Source organism: Maylandia zebra, linkage group LG20, assembly GCF_041146795.1.
Source record: "Maylandia zebra isolate NMK-2024a linkage group LG20, Mzebra_GT3a, whole genome shotgun sequence".
In the NCBI taxonomy this organism is placed as follows: Eukaryota; Metazoa; Chordata; class Actinopteri; order Cichliformes; family Cichlidae; genus Maylandia; species Maylandia zebra.
The window spans coordinates 28291637-28313471 of record NC_135186.1 but is presented as its reverse complement, the minus strand read 5'-3'; the positions used below and the strand labels follow the sequence as shown (position 1 = coordinate 28313471).

Below are 21835 nucleotides of genomic sequence, written 5' to 3'. Positions count from 1 at the left end.
TTAATGCATTCAATTCATGACTTATTGTAATAAGAAGCTAATAAATAATCATGTAGCTTTGTGATTGTAATGAGGATGTTAACATATAATAAAAAATAATATTTTTTACAAGTAGAATATATAATGAGAAATTGATATGCAACTATCTTTTCAGAATATTAATTAGCAAGTATAGTCTTTTATCTAACCTCTTTAACGTGTAATAAAGTTGACTTTCTATTTCTTCTGCAAAACAAGTAAAAGCTTTCTTTTTTTTCCAAAACATAAATGATTCATATTGTATCATTTAATATTTATATAACTGTCTATATCAGGTATGAGTCTTTTCACACATTGCTAACCTATCCTTCAGGGCCTGGTAAACCTGATCGAGCAAAGGGGATGAAACTGGAACGATCACACAATCAGCAGTCCTCATCAGTGAGTAATCAGCCAGCTCTATACTAAGATCTTGTGCTTTCATTTGTGTTCATTGCACTTTTTTCTTTTAATTTGCAGTCACAACAAATGTATGCTCTTCTGTAAGACTGACCAGTTCCTATAGACCAATACAGTCTCTGCTTTACTGTTCTGCAGTGCTGCACTAATTTCTGTGACTTGTTACTGATACCGTTCTTTTTATTTTCACTGCTCCGTGTGCAGAACTGTTAGCTCAACTCACCTGGTAGTGTCCTGGATCTCCATCTTCAGGTTGGAATTCCTCTCTGCACACTTATGGCTTTAATCCACAGGTTTACTATTTACAGATGGTTCCGAAACACAGTATCCACATGCACTAAACCAAAATGCTGCTTGTGAGCATTTGTTATACAACAGTCTTCTGTCTTAGTTTTATACATAATCCTCGTCAACAGTACTGAGGAATAAACAAAAAGAAAGCAAATCTGTGTTTTGGCAAAACTGGATTTATTTTTAAATATCACTAATTATATGAATACTATACATTCTTACACTTGTATTAAAGTTTTGACCAGAATTTTCTTCTCTTCCAAAAGCATTCCCATAAGTCACAATCCTTCTGGGAGATGAGACAAGTGCAGGCATTCGCCATGACCAGTGATGAGAAGGAAAATGAGAAAGAAGATGAAAAAAAGAGAAAAAGCCTGGCCAGTCCGCTGCTCGGTGAGGCCAGAGTTCAGCATATCTAGAGAAACCTGGAGGACACTGGAGTGGATGATGCACAGAGGGGCTCAGCTTTTGCACAGTGTTCTTTCCTTCCACTCTGTTCTTTGCCTCTTTTTTTATAACCTGACCTTTGTTCCAAAATGCACAAATATAATTGTTTTATTTGTATGAGATATTACCTTGTCTGAGTTGTCTCGTTAAAGCCGAGGTGTGCTGGTTATACACGGTAAAGACAGTGCCATTGTGCTCTCTGTTGAGACTGAGTGAAGGACTGTTGATGCAACAAGTGAACTGCCTGGATGGTTTTACCAAATCACCCACGATATTGGCTTAATGAAGATTTCCAGTGTACGTGTTATACAAAATATTTGGCATCAGATTTGAGTATTTTGTCACAAAATATCCAATGTGATAAAAAGTTCTAACATTGCTGTTAATGTGATTATTTTCTGGGTAAAATACAAGTGTAACTGCAGCAAATAACTGTGTTCTTTGCTCCAGGGCCCACTCTTACCTACCAAACTTAACATCATAGTTTGTGGTAAAGATAGCATTGTATTGTAAATACCTTGAAATGGCCTTATAATTTAAACAATTTCCCTGGCCTTCAGTTTTTTTTACCTAACTTTTTTTCACTCACGTGTTCTGCAGCCAATAACGGGAAAGCAGTATTAGATTAAATGTGAAACTAATACATTTAGAATAATTTTAAGCACACTAGTTTAAAAATTTGTGGCATAAATCTTTAAAATCTGCTAATGTATAAACATACTGTACCAATCAATGAGTGATTTAACTGATTTGTCCGTCTTAAATGTTGATATGGAGATAGCTCTCAACATTATGCTGTTTTTTTTTCTCTCTCTAATGTACTTTTTTATTTATTGATTTGGTTCCTTTTAAAGTAGTATTTATGCTGTACCTCTATGGTGACTACAAAGACTACAAACAGCCAGTCATATGCTTGTACTGTCTGTGTTGTTTTGGTGTGAACTATATTGTTGTCATCTGTAAAGCTCTGTCTATTTCAGGGGTTGGGATTTCATTGAGTGCAGTAAATTTGCAATGCAGATATATAATGAAACAGTGAACCTTTATTTGCTTTTAAAGCAAGACAAAAACGCTAAATACCACTACTGATTTTGTAAATAGATGTTAAGTTTGAGGACTGTATGTGTAATGTATAGGCAGATAATTCAAAATAGGATTGACCAATTACTGCCAAGTTAATTTTTTTGCATTTTTTATTTTGTTTTTCCATAACCTCAAATTTGAAATATTTTGAGAGGATTTTATAAATTAAGATAATTTCAGAGACTGTTCTGTTAAAGGGAAATCTCACAGTACATCCAGCTGATCATTTCAGTTGCCTTATGTTGCACACTGATGGTGTAAGCATAGCTAGTGAAGCAAACAAGTTATGGGCAGCAGGATTTACAGTGAAATGAATGTTTTGTCTTTGATGTTATTTTTGGTTTTTGTAAATAAATACCCTGAGAACTTTACCATCTATTGCATATTTCTTTCCTTGTGTTGCATTACAACATTTAGTGAAAGCTACTTAGCTGTAGCATCTTTCCATCCTTTTCTTCTCACACAAATACTATTTGTCTCAATGCCTGATAGTAGAAATCATATGGAGAAATGCCTTCATACTGTAGGTGTTCCATTTCCCACAAACTTAATGAAAGCTGAGCGAGAAACCCCCATGAATAAATGATTCGATGTGGCTGCCCACAAGCTTTCAAAACTAGAGCGATCTAAAAGTGGAGAATTCCCTGGTTATGCAACTGTGCCACATGGAGGAAAGACACATATTCAGATTTAATGAGTTAAAGGGAAATAAAACTGAGCCATAACCGAAACTAGTTTTCGAATTTTTCCCAACAATTGCAAGCCACATAAGTGCCGGCCACAGGCGTTTTAGAAATGTACAGACTTGCAAGAGAAATAGGAAAATCCAAGTTTTGAACATGCTCAATGTTTCAGTTTTATATACTGATAATTGCCTGAAGATTCATCACATTAGTAGTAGCATAAAATACTAATTAGTTAATTTAAAAAACAACAACAACACGCTAATAAGTAAGTGTAGCACCCTCTAGGATTGAAGTACGCACGATGTATTTTTAAGTTTGTATTTTTATTTTTTATTTTTTATTCCTATTTATTCTATTTATCCCCTTTGTATATTTTATTTATATTTGTCTCTGTATTTATATATGTGTGTGTGTGTGTGTGTGTGTGTATATATATATATATATATATAACAGTTCTGTAACTGTAACTTCGGTCGTTGCTGTGCTTTTTTTGGAAGTCGAATTTCCCAGAGGAACCCACCCGAGGGATTAATAAAGTTCTATCTTATCTTATCTTATCTTATCTTATGTAGTATAGAACAGGGTTTTTTCTGGTCTTGGCAACCCGTGAGAACTGCTCACGGATAAAACAATAAAACAAAACATCACATCAAAATGCGCTCTTGTACGTAGTGTCAATTTTTGATTGATTGAATCTTTATTTTGAACATGTTGAAAAAGTACAACAAAATAGAATTAAAAGAGACAAATGAACAAAGCAAAACAAAAGGAAAACGAGCAACCACAACTCCAAATAACGTTCTTGTTCAAAAAGGAGCAGAAAGAAGTATAAGCTTATTTAATCCCACCCCTTTTCCACTATCTAGTATCAATAGACTACAGAAATACCTCCTTGCAATTACATTATATGTCATGTGTATTTTTTTTTTATATTTTTTTTAATATTAAAGTTATTTATTGCTTTATATATAATTTGTGCTGTGAGAAAATGAACCAGATCTGTGAATTTTAGAATTTTTGATTTTAAGAATAGTGGATTTGTATGATCTCTGTAACCAGTTTTATGGATTATCCTTATGGCCCTTTTTTGTAATATAAAGATTGATGATAGCGAACATCTGTAAGTATTGCCCCAAACCTCTGCACAGTAATTCAAATACGGTGCAATCAGGGAACAATAGAGAATGTGGAGTGATTTGTGGTCCAGAATGTGTTTTACTTTACTCAAGATTGAGACACTTCTTGAAATTTTGTTATTTTTATAAGATTTATATGAGACTTCCAGTTTAATTTATCATCTATAATCACACCAAGAAACTTATGTTCAAGTACTCTTTCAATTTCCACACCATCTAAATGAATCTGCACTTGTGCATTTCTAAGGGAATTCCCAAATAAGATAATTTTAGTTTTACTTAGATTTAGCAATAGTTTGTTCCTGTTAAACCATTTTTTAATTTTGCACATTTCTGAAGTAATTGTATCCAGCAGCTCCTTTAGATTCCCCCCAGAACAAAAAATATTTGTGTCATCTGCAAATAATACTAATTTTAATATATCAGATGCCTTACAAATATCATTTATATAGATAATAAATAATTTTGGACCCAGTACAGAGCCTTGTGGAACACCACAAGCAATGTCCAAGCATGATGAGGAATGGACACCCAGCTTCACAAATTGTTTCCTGTCACTTAAATAATTTTTCACCCATTGCAGTACAACCCCCCTGATCCCATACCGTTCCAGTTTATTAATTAATATGTCATGATTGATTGTGTCGAATGCTTTCTTGAGATCCAGAAATACTCCAGCTGCATACTGTTTCAATCAATCAAAAATCCTTAATTACAGAAAATAAAACATTTAAAATACACAAACCTCGTGAGCTGACATCCAGGAGGTGCTAAATAGTCCTTTATGGCCTTATTGCCTTATCTTCCACCTTCTTTGTCAATTATTTCCACTCTTTAAACTATATTTTCTCCATGTGTGGAGCTAACTGTGAGCTGCAGCATGCAGACACCATGTGCGCTAGCAAAAGAAAAGTGGCTGGGTGGAGACCTGAGCGATGCACTGGATTTGTCAGCCTACCACACCATATGTATAAGAATTTGAGCCCTTCTTGAACTAATCTTAAAAATAAATAAATACATATTAATATTAATACTACTCGTACCACTAATACTACTAATAAAATTATAAAAGCGATGAAACACTGTGGAGCATGACAATGCAAAGTGATAAAGAAATCCAGACCAACAGACATTTCTATCCCTACTGAAAGAAACATTCACTCTGAATGTTAGAGAAAAACTCTTCAAATATAAAGACCTTGAAATAGAAATTAAGAAAATGCCCGACAAGAAAATTACAAAAGTACCAGTGATGTTAAATTCTCTTTGTTTGGTCAGGGATGGTATGAAAAAATTACACCAACAAAATCCCTGGTAATATCAGGATAAAAGACCTCCAGCTCCTCCTCTACTTTATCCATCGAGTGAACTATTGTGCTCTCATGGTCCTGGCTTTTAAGGGATAGATTTGTAATACTACTGCTACTACTACCACTACTACTACTGATAATAATAATAATAATAATAATAATAATAATAATAATAATAATAATAATAATAATAAGAAGAAGAAGAAGAAGAAGAAGAAGAAGAAGAAGAAGAAGAAGAAGAATGGGCATTTTGTTTCAAAACAAAGCCTTAAGGAATAAAAATCTACTCGGCGGAACCTTTCTCAGCTCGGAGAAAGCGGAAGCGACTTAAATGTGTGTCGCACGGAGCGGAAGTAGTTAGTTGAAGTCACATTGAAGACGGAACCTCGGGTCATAGTAATACTAGGTAACCCAACTCTTTCTTTAATTAAACGAAGTTGTTATAAACATGCCACCAAGTAGTTAAAGGCAGAAAAATTCTATCCTTAGCTTTTAATATTTGAGCGTTTTGGCGGCTCTCTCGTCCAAAGTGGAGCTGCTGGTTAACGCGCCTGTTTAGCCATGATGAGCCAGTTGGCAATTACATAATTCTTTAATTTCCTTCGGTCTCTGTTATTTCATTTATTTATTTATTTACTTACTTACTATCTTACCGTTTGGACTTTTTATTTTCATTTTTAAATCACCCGCTGTTGGGCGCCTGATTATCCGCTGATTTAAACCTGGAGGGAGGTTAGCATCCACTATTTCTGGGTTTTGATAACAGTCATTATATAAGCCTTTCACAGTGTCCCAGCACTTAGGGTAACTCTTAAAGTAGAGATGGCTAAAGGCAGTTTTCACGCAGCTTTACTAGCCAAAACATTAATTACTGGAAACATAATTTGCTACAGTGGAAACCAGTGAGACCTACAGGTTAAGAACCTGAGAACAGCCAGTTCCCAGCTCAAGGGTCAAAATGTTTCACATTTTTGCAGTGAAATCCAATTCAAATTTTAACATCCGGTAACATATATTAAAAAGGTATTATTAATCTTTTTTTTTTCTGCATTATTTTATGCATGTGACGGCAAATAGTTATTTTACTGTATTTATGTGTGAGTGTAATGCCAGAGGAAAAGTAAATTTGTTTTGTTAGTTCCATGTATGAACTTAATAGATAAAGTGATTCTGAAGTGCTTTTACCTAATATTTCTATGGTTGGAGAACTAAAACAAATGTTTGTTGTTGTTGTTTTTATCTCTTGAACAAGTCACAAAATTAGTAAACAAGAAAAGGGCCAGAAAATAGTTGGCATTACTCTCAGCATTCTTTCATAAACATGTCTTAAATTAGCATAAATCAGCTACTCTGCATCTAGAATAACATAATATTCATCTGCAGCAATTTGAACAATATTTTCTATGAAATGTGATATATTAGACAGCTTGGTTGGACAAGACAGTTTACATAAAGTTAAATGTTGGGGTTTTTTTGTGGGGCTCTCAGGTGCCTCTATCAGTCTTCATCAGCAGCGGGTTTTGCTGAAAACTCTGGAACCTAAAATCTCGGTCAGATGAACGTAGACTTCATTCAGCAACCTGCAATCTTTGCAGATGGCAAGAAACCGCCAAAAGGCTGAAATTACAAATTTTCACTAGGTGGCTGGCACATGGATAAGTGACCAGTAGTTGCACTGTTACCAGGGGGTCACAGTCTAGTCTCTAGGCATGTGTGACTGGTGCTTTAGTGAACCCTGTTTTATAGACTAAATAGTAGGGCAGGGCGATATGGTCAAAAATATATATCACGATATATATTTGAAAATTTGCGATAACAATATAACTGACGATATAATTTCTGCAAGACAAAATACAACTCCACAACTTTACTAGTTTTTAACTCTCAGTGATGCCGCAGTGTTCGTTTGACTTTGGGACCTGAAAGGTGTCGGAGTTTTGGACCCAGTTTTGGATCACTCCGCAAGGCTCCTGACTACGGCAGCCGTAATGCTCCGGCAATCCATCAAGCGGTGGGCTTACCAAAGCCACACTAAAACATTTTTTGATAGATTTCTGTGCACCACATAAAATCGGTTCGAGGTCAGTAAGCACAACCAGAATTCATACATAAGGCACACTGTTGATTTTTGATAAAATTAAAGGATTTTAAGTGCGCCTTATAGTGTGTAAAATACGTCATACAGAAGAAAAGAATATATCGCGATATATATCGTTACCCCGCATGCTTCATATACCGTGATATGGATTTTAGGCCATATCGTCCAGCCCTAGTCTGAAGTTACTGTTACATTACTAGTTTGATTGCTGTGACAGAGCAGAGTAAGACCATACTTTGTCTTTTTTTATTGCCACAGGACCAGGGACCAGTGAGCTCATTCCTGATGACCTTGTTTGGATAACCACTGACAATGTTTGCCTCAAAGATCATCCCTCGTCTCAGCCTATTACACAAAGCAACTTGTGAGTAAGAACAAATAGCCAAATATCTGTCTGCCTACATTCAATACTATGTTTTCTATTTCATTAAAATCTGACTTTTTTTCTTCCCCTTAATGACAAGGTGCACTTCAAGCTCATGGAGAAACTTTGAATGGATGTCTACAACCAGCTGCTTCTGCTTACTGCTCTTCACGTCATCAAAAACTGAGAAACTACTCAACAGCGGCAGACAACAGGTCCCCTCCGCGATGGGTCCAGCTTGAGCCGGAGCTGGACGAGGCTCTCATACCACGTAAACTGTCAGTAAGTCCCCTGGAGAGCTGGCTCTCACTACGCTACTCCCTCCCTCCGCTGCTGGAGTCCACTCAGCCACAGGAGGATGTAGAGCTGCTGGAGGAGAAGGCGCTGCCGCCTATCTCCGTCCCCGTTTTGGAAGACGGGGAGGGTACAGTAACACCACTCAGATGTAAGAATGTTCTAGAGATACGGCGGCGGAAGATGAACCGGCATAAATACAAGAAGCTGCAAAAACGGACTAAGTTCTTGAGAAAGAGGGTGCTGGAGGGCCGAGGAAAGAAGAAGCAGGTGGGACTTTTCTTTCACATCTATCAGACCATTTCTTTTTTTTCCCACTATGATGTCTTGAGGTTTGATAAAAAATGCAATCATTGTTTTATTCCTTCCAATTCATCATTGTGTGTCTGATTTGCACTAGTTACAGTTTTCCAAAGCTAGATGAATATAAAACAGCCAGCTTTGTGTCTTTATTATATACAGAAACGCTTTGAGGAGGATCTGAAGAAGATTTGGATGCGAGCGGGACTGAAGAAGGCTCCAGAGGGATGGAGCACACCTAAGATCTTCATTAAACAGCATGGAAACAGAAGGAACTGAAAAATTCTGATTAAAGTCTGCGTCCCAATGTTTACCCTGGATGACTCTCCACACATCACACTGTTCTAACAATCAACCTGCCGTGTGTGCTTTTCACTTTAATTAAAGCATATTTGAGTGATGAGCTAAATAATGGTGTAGATAGTCTAATAAAGAACTCCCTCTGTGAAGCTCAAGGTGTGATGTGTCTGAATTTCTATTTTTGTTTTTTTCACCTCCAGGCTGACTTTCAGTGTCAGCTACTTCAGCAATTGTTTTTTTTCTTGTTGTACTGTAGATGGCAGTATTGTGCAAATAATGCTAACTGAAGTTTATGCTGCAAATAACTCACAAAGGAAGAAAGTGGTGTGGAAGTTTCCAACATGAAAAAACTCTTCATGTGGGACACGTAGAACAAAATAAAATGCCAACGTAACCACATACATTGCAGCTATCACTTAATATTTAATTTAAAAGCTGCAAATCATCTGTTTCATTATAAGATGATTTTCTAGCAGCTGTCAGTCGCATTAAAATTTTAGGATTATTGTAAAGTGTTTGGTTTAACGGAGATTTGTGTTTTTGGGTGCAGTTATCCGAAATGCAGTTAAGATACCAGTGTTCTATAACAAAATGCAATTGTGCAATTTAGTGCGGATATCTGTGAAGTGTTTAGCACTATTGCAGTGTTGGATTTCATTGGCTAGCGGAGGGTGGGACTTGTGTAGACTCAGTCTGCATGAACACAAAGTCCTGCTGCTGCTGGGTGAACTTCAGGCGCTCCTTTATCAGTTCTTGCACTCACCTCCTCTGACGGGCTTTTAACATCTGACAATTTTGATAAATAGTTCCTCCTCGACATGGCTCTCCTTCAGAGTAAGTGAAGTCCTCTTAAGTCGTCTCACTTTTAAAAGAAAAAAAAAAAGACGCTTGCTAAATTTTTCTTTGTGCCATAATTGCATCCAGGTCAGTCGGTAACAAAAGCAGACTCCTTTGCCAGGTTTGCTTTGCCTCAGCTAAATACTTTTCTGATCCTTTTCATTATTCTTCGCTCACAGAGTCTCTGTAAGCTATTATATGTAACTGTAAATATCTTGAATCTGTATTTTTCACTGCTTTTTGGGTTTTGTTTTTGCTGTACACGCATTTTTCCAAACTCAGTTAACCGATGCAAGATTAATGTAATGTGTTTTCATGCTTTGTATTGATAACCAATGATCTTCATCATTTTAACCTTTTTTATGTTATTTTTACATTTAAAGCCCCTTGTAGGTATGAACATCTAATCTCAAACTACGGCCCTGTACACTTTCTAACTTTTTTTGTTCAAAGTGATCTATTCAATAAAATAGATCAAATGCAATCAGATTGGGCCCGGCATGTTGATACAGTAGACAGGCCATAGTTTGTGACTCTGGGATTTTTTATGGCTTCAACCCAATGTGTTTCCAGTTAACTGCGGTCTGAGTGGAGGAGTCAGCACAATCCAGCAGCCAGTCATTATATGTGTCAGTAATGAGTGTTTCACCACGAGTGGGTCTTTTGGAGTCCAGACGGCGTGGAGGAGAGGGAGCAGGAGGGGGATCCAACCATCATAAACACAGTTTATGATGGTTGGATTCAACTTAATGAACGGCCACAAAGCAACAGGGCATGGAAAAGATTCGAAGTGCTGTTTTGACTCAAACAAGTTTGTAAACATGTAGCTACTCAGAAAATGACAAGGTCACGATAAGGTAGCATATTTATGCTCTGGAAAATCCTCACAGGCAATCCCCTGAAATTTTGAGCTCAATTTGTCCTCCATAAGGTTAGAGAAGATGCCCACACACTGAGATGTTGCTGATGTTGCTTTGGCAGCTATGACATTTGGGCGCCATCAGATCATCTGAACATGATAAATGACCTCAAAATTACAGACGTCACCTAATTATTCCACGTGAAGATGAAACTCATGTAAATCTGCAGAAAGCAATCCATACACAAATAATCCAGCATGTTTGCAGTGGTTTAGAATGTAATTAGTGAACGTAATCAGTGCTAACACGCTGTTTCCACAGGACGGTCAATAAGCCCTCCAGGCCTCTGAATGTATCTTTGTATGTTTAGCTGAGTCTGCAGCTGCACAGATTTGTCTGATTTATTTTCAACCTGTGACGGGGCTGTGAGCAAACTTCACACTTGAACAACATCGGTGAATCACAGACTTTATGCTGAGTAAACTCATTCTTTATGTTTAAATCATACTTAAAACGTTTTGCTATTTTACCTTCAGGTTGAGATTTTAATGAGCGATTCAACGTGTGTGAGTTTGGGGAGTAAAATGACAGCAGTGATTTTGCACTCTATTTGGCAAATGTCTGTTATTATCACTAGTAATTCAATAGCCCCTTGTTAAGTCTTACTGTTAAAACAGCCTCATGAGTCAACAGCCTGTGTGTGTCTGATGACAGACAATTAAAGGGGCTGAGACGCTTTGTTTTTACCATCTGCAGGAAAGTTTTTGCCCTACTGTAAAAAAGCCAGGAAAGTTTTCCAGGATGAGGTCTCCTCTCTGATGCCAGTGTGTGTGCTGAAGTCATTTTGTCCAGCTTGAAGTGTTATTTAGTTTACTGCATCGAAGAACAGTAGCAGAGGTATTCTCATAGTCTAATGGTGAAGATAGCCAACATAGCTAAAACTGCTAAACCAGTTACTGACTTGTGTTGTATGTCAAACCCTGCATTTAACCATGCATACAAAAAAACAATACAATGCAATAATTGTTGCAAGTTTCCACTCATTATTTGCTCCTCTGGATAACATTCAGTAAATCTAAATACTTTACACAGTTTAAAAATGACCAGAGCCAGTTCATACCAGTGTTATCTCACTAACACTGGCTCCCAGTATATTTAAAGTGTTATTCGTCACATTTTGAAAGTGCTTCGTGGTGTAATTTCTTGAGATATTTCTGACCTCTTAGTATAAGCATACCTTAAAATCCCCAGGCTGAGGTCTTGTAACTCTTCCAGAGGCCCAGTTTAAGACAAGAGGGGGCAGAGCTTCTACAGTTAGTGCCTCCGGCCTCTGAAATGACCTGCACAGAGGAAGTCAGTCATCTCATCTTAAAATGGAACCTAATGTTCTCTTACTTTTATCTTTTTTATCACTGTGATTTTAAAAGCTGACGAGCTCGTGACGATTTATTGATTTGCCACCGTACTTGCATGAAACATTTCAAAGCTTGAAAGAAGATTCACTGCATTACTGAAATAAATCTTGTCTCTATAGTTTATAATAACAAGTACCGGTATGGTGAAAACAAACAGGTGTTTGGTCTGGTTCCGAGACTTTTGACACTTGGGAGTTTGACTGGAGTGCGCCGAATAACAGCCTGGTGCTTCATCCCCTCAGGATCACGGCCTTGCGACAAGCCAGCAGCAGCCGAGATGAATGGGGGCTCTGTATGCTTTGGCTGCATACATCTCTGCCCGCCTTTCAGTAAACAGACGGGAAATAGCACTGTGGGAAAAATGCATTAGAAATAGCAAATGTGCTGTCGGAAAATCCCTAGAGTGAGCAAACACAAACAGCGAAATGTATTTCCAGAGTGTGTTGTTGACATCTGGTGTGTTTGTCTACTTTTGTCTTCCTTTGCTGAACTTCTGTTTTAAAGCGTTACCTTTTCACCGCGTGCTTGTTTCTTCAGCTTCACTCTATCTCTTTTAAATTGTCCTCTCACTGAACCCACATCTGCTCAGACTCTGAAAGTTTTCAGTGTTGGGTCAGTACGAGATCAAAGCTAAACTCTCCAGGCACTTCAACCAATTTGTGGGTGGAAGCGCTTGAAGTGTTTCTCAAGAATTAATCAGTGGAAATATGTGGAGACAAATCTACGGTATATAACACAGCATCAGCAGGCTGTGTGAATTAAAATCATCAGTAGGATAAAACTCTAATCATCCTGGATTTTGTTTTTTTCAGTTCTTGCTGTGCTCTTCCTGCCGGGAGGTAAGAGACTTTTTTTTTTTAGGCACAGCATATTATTTTGGATTATTTATATTTACATCTTTGCTGCACTGAATTTGTGACTACATGTGTTTATATTCTGTGTCAGCTTGGGGACAGAGCAGCAGCAGCAGGCTTGGTGTAGTGGTGGAGGCGAAGAACATCACTCTTCCCGCGGGATCTAAGGCCATCCTGCCCTGTCACAGCCCCCGCATGGTGTGGATCCGGGACAGACTGAAGGACCGTCAGAGGGTAGTGCACTGGGACTTGGTCCGCAGCAGCCCGGAAAATTCTGTGGAACGAGTCTTGGACATGTCACCTGGGGCCAACCAGAGGGTCTACAACGCCTTCAACAAGGGCCGCGTTTTCATCTCAGACTCTGCATTCAGTGATGGCAACTTCTCCCTTACTATCAACAGTGAGACTTTTCATTCTTTTTTGCAGTAGCACTATGAACGTTGTTCCATCCATCCATCCATCCATCTTCATCCGCTTTATCCGGGGCCGGGTCGCGGGGGCAGCAGCCTAAGCAAAGAGGCCCAGACCTCCCTCTCCCCAGCCACGTCCTCCAGCTTATCCAGGGGAATACCAAGGCATTCTCAGGCCAGCCGAGAGATATAATCTCTCCAGCGTGTCCTGGGTCTGCCCCGGGGCCTCCTCCCGTTGGGACATGCCTGGAACACCTCACCCAGGAGGCGCCCAGGGGGCATCCTTGTCAGATGCCCGAACCACCTCAGCTGGCTCCTTTCGATGTGGAGCAGCAGCTGCTCTACTCTGAGCCCCTCCCGGATGGCCGAACTTCTCACCCTATCTCTAAGGGAGAGGCCAGCCACCCTTCGGAGGAAGCTCATTTCTGCCGCTTGTATCCGCAATCTCGTTCTTTCGGTCACTACCCACAGCTCGTGGCCATAGGTGAGGGTAGGGACGTAGATCGACCGGTAAATTGAGAGCTTCACTTTTACACTCAGCTCCCTCTTCACCACGACGGACCGGTGCAGCGTCTGCATTACTGCAGCCGCAGCCCCAATCCGTCTGTCGATCTCCGGCTCCCTTCTCCCATCACTCGCGAACAAGACCCCGAGATACTTGAACTCCTCCACTTGGGGCAGGAACTCATCCCCGACCCGGAGTGGGCACTCCACCCTTTTCCGGCTGAGAACCATGGCCTCAGATTTGGAGGTGCTGATCCTCATTCCCGCTGCTTCACACTCGGCTGCGAACCGTTCCAGTGCAAGCTGGAGGCCCTCACCCGATGAAGCCAACAGAACCACATCATCTGCAAAAATCAGAGATGAGATTCTGAGGCCACCAAAGCGAAAGCCTCCGCCACTTGGCTGCGCCTAGAAATCCTGTCCATAAAAATTATGAACAGAACCGGAGACAAAGGGCAGCCTGGCGGAGCCCATCACCCACCGGGAACGAGTCCGACTTATTGCCGGCAATGCGAACCAAGCTCTTGCAACGGTTGTATAGGGATCGAATGGCCCGTAGCAATGGGCCAGACACCCCATACTCCCGCAACACCTCCCACAGGACACCCCGAGGGACACGGTCGAATGCCTTCTCCAAGTCCACAAAACACATCTAGACTGGTTGGGCAAACTCCCATGCACCCTCAAGTATCCTGGAGAGGATAAAGAGCTGGTCCAGTGTTCCGCGAGCAGGACGAAAACCGCATTGTTCCTCCTGTATCCGAGGTTCGACTAGCGGACGAACTCTCCTTTCCAGCACCCTGGCATAGACTTTCCCAGGGAGGCTGAGGAGTGTGATCCCCCTGTAGTTGGAACACACCCTCCGGTCCCCTTTCTTAAAGATGGGGACCACCACCCCGGTCTGCCAGTCCACAGGTACTGCCCCTGATCTCCACGCAACATTGCAGAGGCGTGTCAACCAGGACAGCCCTACAACGTCCAGAGCCTTCAGGAACTCGGGGCGGACCTCATCAACACCAGGGGCTCTGCCACCAAGGAGTTGTTTAACTGCCTCAGTGACCTCGCCCCCGGAAATTGGCGGGTCGTTCCCCTCATCCCCAGACTCTGCTTCCTCCTCGGAAGACGTGTCAGTGGGATTAAGGAGGTCCTCGAAGTATTCCTTCCACCGCCTGACAATTTTCTCAGTCGACGTCAGCAGCGCTCCGCCAGCACTATACACAGTGCAGGTAGAGCACCGCTTTCCCCTCCTGAGACGCCTGACGGTTTGCTAGAATCTCTTCGAGGCAGTCCGAAAGTCTTTTTCCATGGCCTCTCCGAACTCCTCCCACACCCGAGTTTTTGCTTCAGCCACTGCCCGAGCCGCATTCCGCTTGGCCTGTCGATACCTGTTGGCTGCCTCCGGAGTCCCACAGGCTAACCAAGCCCGATAGGACTCCTTCTTCAGCCTGGTGGCTCCCTTCACCCCTGGTGTCCACCATTTGGTTCGGGGATTACCACCACGGCAGGCACCAACCACCTTGCGGCCGCAGCTCAATGCAGCAGCTTCGGCAATGGAGACGCTGAACATGGTCCATTCGGACTCAATGTCCCCAGTCTCCCTCGGAATGCTGTTGAAGCTCTGCCGGAGGTGTGCGTTGAAGATCTCGCGGACTGGGGCCTCTGCTAGACGTTCCCAGCACACCCTCACTACGCGTTTAGGTGCACCAGGTCTGTCCAGCGTCCTCCCCCGCCACCTGATCCAACTCACCACCAGGTGGTGATCAGTTGACAGCTCAGCCCCTCTCTTTACCCGAGTGTCCAGAACATATGGTCGCAGGTCTGCTGATACGATTACAAAATCGATCATCGACCTACGGCCTAGAGCGTCCTGGTGCACGTGGCACCAGGACGCTGTTCGAACAGGGTGTTCGTTATGGCCAAACTGTGATTAGCACAGAAGTCCAATAACAGAGCACCGCTCGGGTTCAGATCAGGGAGGCCGTTCCTCCCAATCACGCCCCTCCAGGTCTCGCTGTTGTTATTACCCACGTGAGCATTGAAGTCTCCCAGCAGGACAACAGAGTCTCCAGGTGGAGCACCCTCCAGCACCCCCCCCCCAGGGACTCTAAGAAGGCTGGGTACTCTGAACTGCCACTCGGCGCATAAGCGCAGATGACAGTCAGGACCCGTTCCCCGACCCTAAGGCGCAGGGAACAAACCCTCTCGTCCACCGGGAAAAACCCCAACGTACCGGCAGGGGGTCAGTCCGCCAGGGCCTCCGCTCCTGGCCGCCACCCAGCACACAATGCACCCGACCCCTATGGCGCCTCCTGCGGGTGGTGGGCCTGCGGGAGGATGGGCCCATGTCTCCTCTTCGGGCTGTGCCCGGCCAGGCCCCATGAACTAAGGCCCGGCCACCAGACGCTCACCCTCGGGCACCCTCCCCGGGCCTGGCTCCAGGGCGGGGCCCCGGTAACCCTATCCCGGGCAGGGTAAACTGTTCCCTCGGTGTCCTTTTCATAAGGGTCTTGTTGTTCGTGCTGAGTTATAATTTTAATATAATTAAGTTAATTTTATTTTAATAATATTTATTTATTTTCAGATGTGGCAGCAACCGACAAAGGAGTTTATACTTGTAATTTACACCATCACTACTGTCAGATTCACCAGTCTATGCAAATCCATGTTGATGTCACTAAGTCAGGTGAGGCTATCTGATCTAAAATACTATATTTGTTTCTTGAATTGTGATGTATAATTACATTTAATTACATTTAATTGTGTATTTAATTACACCTAAAAATGTATTACACCTGAATGTGTTTCCAGCTCGTAAAGAGAAGCGGTACTTGGATGGAGAGAAGACTGTGTTTGTGGTCCTGTTGGGCAGCTCAGTGGTATTGCCTTGTGTGAACCGGCGCCCCCTGTGGCGAGAGGGTCTTCAGGAGGACCAGCAGCAGGTGGCCCACTGGGACTTCCAGCCTCCTGGAGTGCGTCCTGATAAGGCCGACCGACTGGTGGACCTGTACGCCTCCGGAGAGCGTAGGGATTACGGACCTCTCTTTGCCCAGAGCAAGATGAGTGTGGCAGAGGATGCTTTTACACTAGGAGACTTCTCACTGTTCATCTCCGACCTGAGGCCCGCTGATAAAGGCCTTTACTCCTGCCACCTGCACCATCACTACTGTGGTCTCCATGAGAGGCGCATCTTCAGACTAACTGTGGGACCTCCACTCATGCCTGATTCCACTCCAGCACCCAGAATTTTCCAGAATGATAAACCAGATCCAAGTAAGTAACAAAAATCCTTAGAAATTTGTTTTCCCACAACATAGTCATGGTAAATGGTTTTTCCTCTATGTTTTTTTTGGCTGAACTGTGCACAGAGAAATAAGACCGCTCCTGGGTTTTTTTTGTTATATTTATAGGCATAGTTGGTCAGTTAAATCAGTTCTTCCTCCTGCCAACTTTCTCCTCAGTCCTCCCTGTTTTTGTGTTTGAGCTGAAGAGGGAGGAGCCAAGGAATGCAGGAGCTAGTTGAGAAAGAAAGAAAGAAAGAAAGAAAGAACGAAAGAACGAAAGAAAGAAATTCTTTCATATACTTGTTTATTTGGTTTTGCAGATTGGATAGAATAGAGATATCTATTTGCATCTTTTGCTTAAAAAGCTGTCTACAGTTTTTAATCGACTGTAATGGAAGTGCTCTCATTTTCCTCACAAACTGCTTCATTTAGAGCTTTTTTTTATTTGTTTATCTAGACATATTTTAGCTAGACTGAGCAGAGGAATGGGTTTCAGCATCCAGTACTTTTTGGAGTGGATGGTCACATCCTGTGTTTTTGGTTTTTTGTTCCTCATTTTTCCAGAAGTCTAAACCAGGCATCTAGACCTGTTATACTGCTTCTCCACTTTTGTTTTGTTTTTTTTCCAGTCTCTCCTTCGTTTCTCTGGTAGAGGCATATTTATCAGCAGTTACAGGAAGTCTGGCCCATCTGTTCAACATCTGGGCCAGCTGCGACATGAAAGGGGAGGGTATGAAAGTACGTGTTAGACTATAGATTCTCCTCCCCTTTAAAGAAATGACAGCCAATTTAAAATTTATGCTAGAAAGAAATGCATGTGTGATGCATTTTTTCCTGCCCACTTAGCTCTTATCTGCACCTCGCTGAGCTTGTTAGACAAAAAAAACAACTATTTCTATTCACCCACATTACATTACAAGCATCATGGGAACTTTTCACAGCTTTTCACTTTGTTGTCGTAGTTATTGATGACATGAAACAAAAATAAAAAGAAGTTATTCCTTGTAATCATGAGGGAAGCATTTTGTGAGCTGTCACCAGTTCAAGAGAGATATCAGCCTCTGAAAAGAAGATGATTCCTTTTATTTCATTGACTTGCAAATGATGTGTATCCCACCATTTGAAAAAAAAAAAAGCCATTAAAGCATACACACTTGATCTGTTAAGAAAATGGTAATAGACCACTGCTACAGCATGGCTGGAGATCTCCTCTCAGCAGTTGTGCTGTAGAGACAATGACCTTGGGTATGTCTTTGCATTTTCATGCATATTAGGCACATTATGCAATGACAGCTTTATTTGCCATCAGTGTATACATAGACCCCCTTAGAGGATGTTGGTAATTAAGTTAGAATAAATATTTTTTCTGTTGACTGGCTGGTTTTTAATGCATAACAACAGATACACCATTGCATGTTTTCCTCATTAGTTCTTTGTTAGTTTAGACTGTTCTTTTGAGCTGCTAATGAAAGACTAGAGATTAAACAATTTTAGTATTTTCTGTGATTAAACTGCTTTTTAATTTATGACCAATTACTGGTGTATATTAGCAACACATCTATAAGCGTACTTTTTGCAGAAGTAGTCGTGATATAACACATTATGGTTTGAAATAATGATTAAAGAAAATATAAACAGTTCTCTATTTGTTATGTTTTTGAAATTATGTGTAACTATGTAGATGTATAAATGTGGTGCATTGGGACAGTTCAGGTCACTGTGAAACCCTTTGCTGCCTGCCATGTTTAGAGCGGCCTGCCAGATGGTAGACTTCACTGCTAAACTCTGCTGAAGGTGTCACAGATTTATTTTCCATACATGCTCAAACCAGGCTTCTGTGTTTGTTAGAAGAGCACTTTTAAAATGAAAAAGTAATTCAGACATGCAGACAGACCACATTACAGACTTTGTCTCCCTTCCCTCACACTTCTCCACTTTACTGGTCAGCCTGTGTTTTTCTGGGGAGAAAAAAATAACAGCTGCATGACATCAGGTCTGGAAGTCATTACTGCCAAACAGCATCTTGACATTTAACTCTCTGCTCTCCCTGCTCCAGTGTTTTGCTTTTGGGAACAAATGAAAAAGAGCCTCTGGAGGAATGAAAACCTCTACTTGTGTGGAACTACATTTCATTTTGATCCTTGTTTATTGCCATTAGTTTAATCCAGTGCAGCAATACAATAAATCTCATTTAAAATATGAGCATGAAATCCCCAGGATACATTGCATTGTTTGGTTTTAGGGTTTATTGAGTTCACTCAATATTTAGCATGTGTAATATTCAGTAATTCTTGGAGAGTTAATTAGGTTATTGAAGAAGGAATTTTATTTTATTCCTGTTCTTTTCTCAGGCGAAGGGGTCGAGCCTCCACGTGTGGTTAATGTCTTTATCCCCGAGCATCGAAGTTATTTCATGCAACATTTGGGCTACTTCCTGGCAACATTCTTACTGCTGGGGTTTATCGTCATTGCTCTTATTATGCTGACTCGACGGCGCAAAAAGAGAGGTATTTTTTATTACAACATTCCTGCTTGGTTGTTACTTGTATATTGCAACCTGATTGTGTTTCTTAGCATCATAAAAAGCATATTTATCAGAGTTACATTTTGTTATTATTGTGTGCGCTTGAGTTTTTTTTTCTGTTTTTTACAGGGCTGGAGTATGAGCTGGGTCGATCCCAACGGTAATGCATTATCATGTGGTTAATGTTATGCTGCTTTAACTTTACATTAAATCTAACATTAACTTCTTCACAGGGGAACCGCAATCGCTGGAGGTGAAGTAGCTTTAGACTGCACAGAGCTGAATTGCTGTAACCAAGAGCCTTTGAATTCAGGTGCAGTAAACTTCACCCAAACGCATTAAATACGCACACTTCGCTTTCCATCCACAGCTCATTTTCTGTGTGTCTACTTTAATCGACAGAGTACAAAAACAACATAATGAAAGAGCGCGATATGGCTAAAGACTGCAATAAGGGTGAGCAGAAACTGTGTATTTCAGTGAGTAAACACAACAATTAGCATCTTTTCAGCAGATTTTGGTGTTACGATTTCCCTTTCTCACCTCCTCATGCAGAATTTGATGGGAAGATGTGGAAGTGAATGTGATATTTCTGAGACGCCGCTGGCAGGTCCAGGGCAAACAGGGGAAGAAATACAGGACCATGGAGAAAAAGGAGAAAATCAGGAAACCCAGGAGAGGACAGGAGGAATGCTCCCTCTGCTGTAACCCTAGCACACAAAGCTTTTTCAGTAAAGGATATCATCTTTCTTTTTTTTTCTTTTTTCTTTTTTTTACCCGATTTCAAAAATAATACACACACACACACACAAACACACACACACACACACATATATATATGTGTGTATATGTATAGATATTTTTTTCCTTCTCACCAGCTGTTATAACCATATGGTTAAACTTATATTTGATCCTTCCTCTTTGCATTCAGTGTTTTGTTTATATTAAATACAAAGCATTTTCTTATATAATGTTTTTAAAATATGTTTTTTAACTAAATGCATGCTCTTTATTGAGGTACCGGTATGTTTTATTATGTACTGCACATGCTTATGGAGCTACAAGCTTACGGCTCTTTTTAATTGTTGAAATCTGGATATTTCCTTTTCTTTTTTTGCATAAATTCTACTGTAGTGTAAAGCACATAAATCATAATGTTTCATAATTCAATTTACTGTATGTTGTAGACATTTTCAAATGTTGTTTGGAAACGAGTATGACTTTATTCTAGCTACACAAAAACAGATCTCAACAGTGGTGACAAAGGGACTACCCTGTTTTGTGGATTTTTCTTACAGAAAGGCAGATTAAAATTCTCCTCCCCATAAGTTACCCAAACTGACATTGTGTACAGTTACCTGGTTCACTGAAAATTTATCAGGTGAAAAGTAATGTTGTTACTTTTATGACAATGGACTATAGGCTCAGTCTGTGCAAACTCAGGAAAATTCCCGAACCATTCTTGTTTGCATCAAACAACAATAATGTACCCTGGTTTGTAAAACACTGAATTTTCGTGAATGAATCTTCTGGTTAGTGATACTGGAATCTGTTATCAACTGTGTAGCTGTACTTCTGTGAGGAAAAAGAGTGTCTACTATATCAGTAATGCTAAATTGTAAAATGTAGATTAGCCTTTTTTTTTAACTATTTCTTGCATTTCTCTCTGGCTCACCTGCACACTTTAATGTTCCTCTCCTCTAATAAAGATTTCTTCTGCTCACAACAGCAAACACTACATTTGCTTCAAGTGGCTTCCTTAGTTTCCCAAGAAACCACACGTGAGCCAATTAGTCAATTTATCTTAGACCTTAAATTTTGACATGTCTAACCTAGAAATGTATGCACCCAAACTATGCACGTTACAAGTTCTGCTAACTTGAAAGACTCCTGTACTCTCCTTTTCTCTCACAATTGTTAGTTTTTCAGTAGGTGTGCATCCACCCCTTATCATTCCACATCTGTTCTTGTGAAATCAAAGTTAACAAGAGCTAATCAAAATATTGGGTATTTGTCTTGGTATATGAGATGGAGACCACAAGTGGGACACCTGGTCATTCTAGAGTCCAAAGACATTAGCCCACTTAATCTGGTGAACGGATGACCAAGAAACTTGTGATGAATAAGTAAAAGAAAAATCTGCATGAGTATGTTATTTCTACAATATACTAATAAGACAATTTTGGCCTCATATATTTTGGGCTTCCCTTTATTTTCATAAGAATAAAAATAACTGATGAATAAATATCGGATGAAAGCTTGAATTTAAGTGACGCTGCTTTACGCAATAAGAACTGCAGTATAAAGTCAATTATAATAACAGGAAAGCAGTATCCATGCTTCATTGGGCCGCTGCACATCCTCCTTTGTTCTATGTCATGACTGTAGGCTACTGTGGAGGAA

At 40.6% G+C, this 21835-nt stretch overlaps 3 protein-coding genes across 18 annotated transcripts in view; all 3 read left to right on the top strand.

The window, feature by feature from the left end:
- LOC101487050 (rap1 GTPase-activating protein 1) overlaps positions 1-2630 on the top strand; it is a 52918-nt gene extending 50288 nt beyond the window's left edge. For all 16 annotated transcript variants that reach the window (XM_076878013.1, XM_012917845.4, XM_076878004.1 and 13 more), the window contains 3 exons: positions 353-420; positions 643-690; positions 996-2630. In XM_076878013.1, the coding sequence (XP_076734128.1) occupies positions 353-420; positions 643-651 (77 nt within the window). In that variant the 3' untranslated portion in view covers positions 652-690; positions 996-2630. The remainder of the gene's footprint in view (positions 1-352; positions 421-642; positions 691-995) is intronic.
- Positions 2631-5685: 3055 nt separating this feature from the next.
- On the top strand, positions 5686-8902 carry aurkaip1 (aurora kinase A interacting protein 1). Its single transcript, XM_004546334.3, has 4 exons — positions 5686-5797; positions 7748-7853; positions 7954-8417; positions 8610-8902. Exons 2-4 carry the CDS (start codon positions 7802-7804, stop codon positions 8724-8726), a joined length of 633 nt encoding a protein of 210 aa, XP_004546391.2. The 5' UTR covers positions 5686-5797; positions 7748-7801; the 3' UTR covers positions 8727-8902.
- A 529-nt stretch (positions 8903-9431) lies between these two features.
- On the top strand, positions 9432-21170 carry LOC101485880 (matrix remodeling-associated protein 8). Its single transcript, XM_004546332.4, has 10 exons — positions 9432-9581; positions 12672-12698; positions 12805-13113; positions 16209-16310; positions 16436-16897; positions 19260-19415; positions 19562-19592; positions 19666-19745; positions 19835-19888; positions 19988-21170. Exons 1-10 carry the CDS (start codon positions 9566-9568, stop codon positions 20011-20013), a joined length of 1263 nt encoding a protein of 420 aa, XP_004546389.1. The 5' UTR covers positions 9432-9565; the 3' UTR covers positions 20014-21170.
- Positions 21171-21835: the final 665 nt, after the last annotated feature.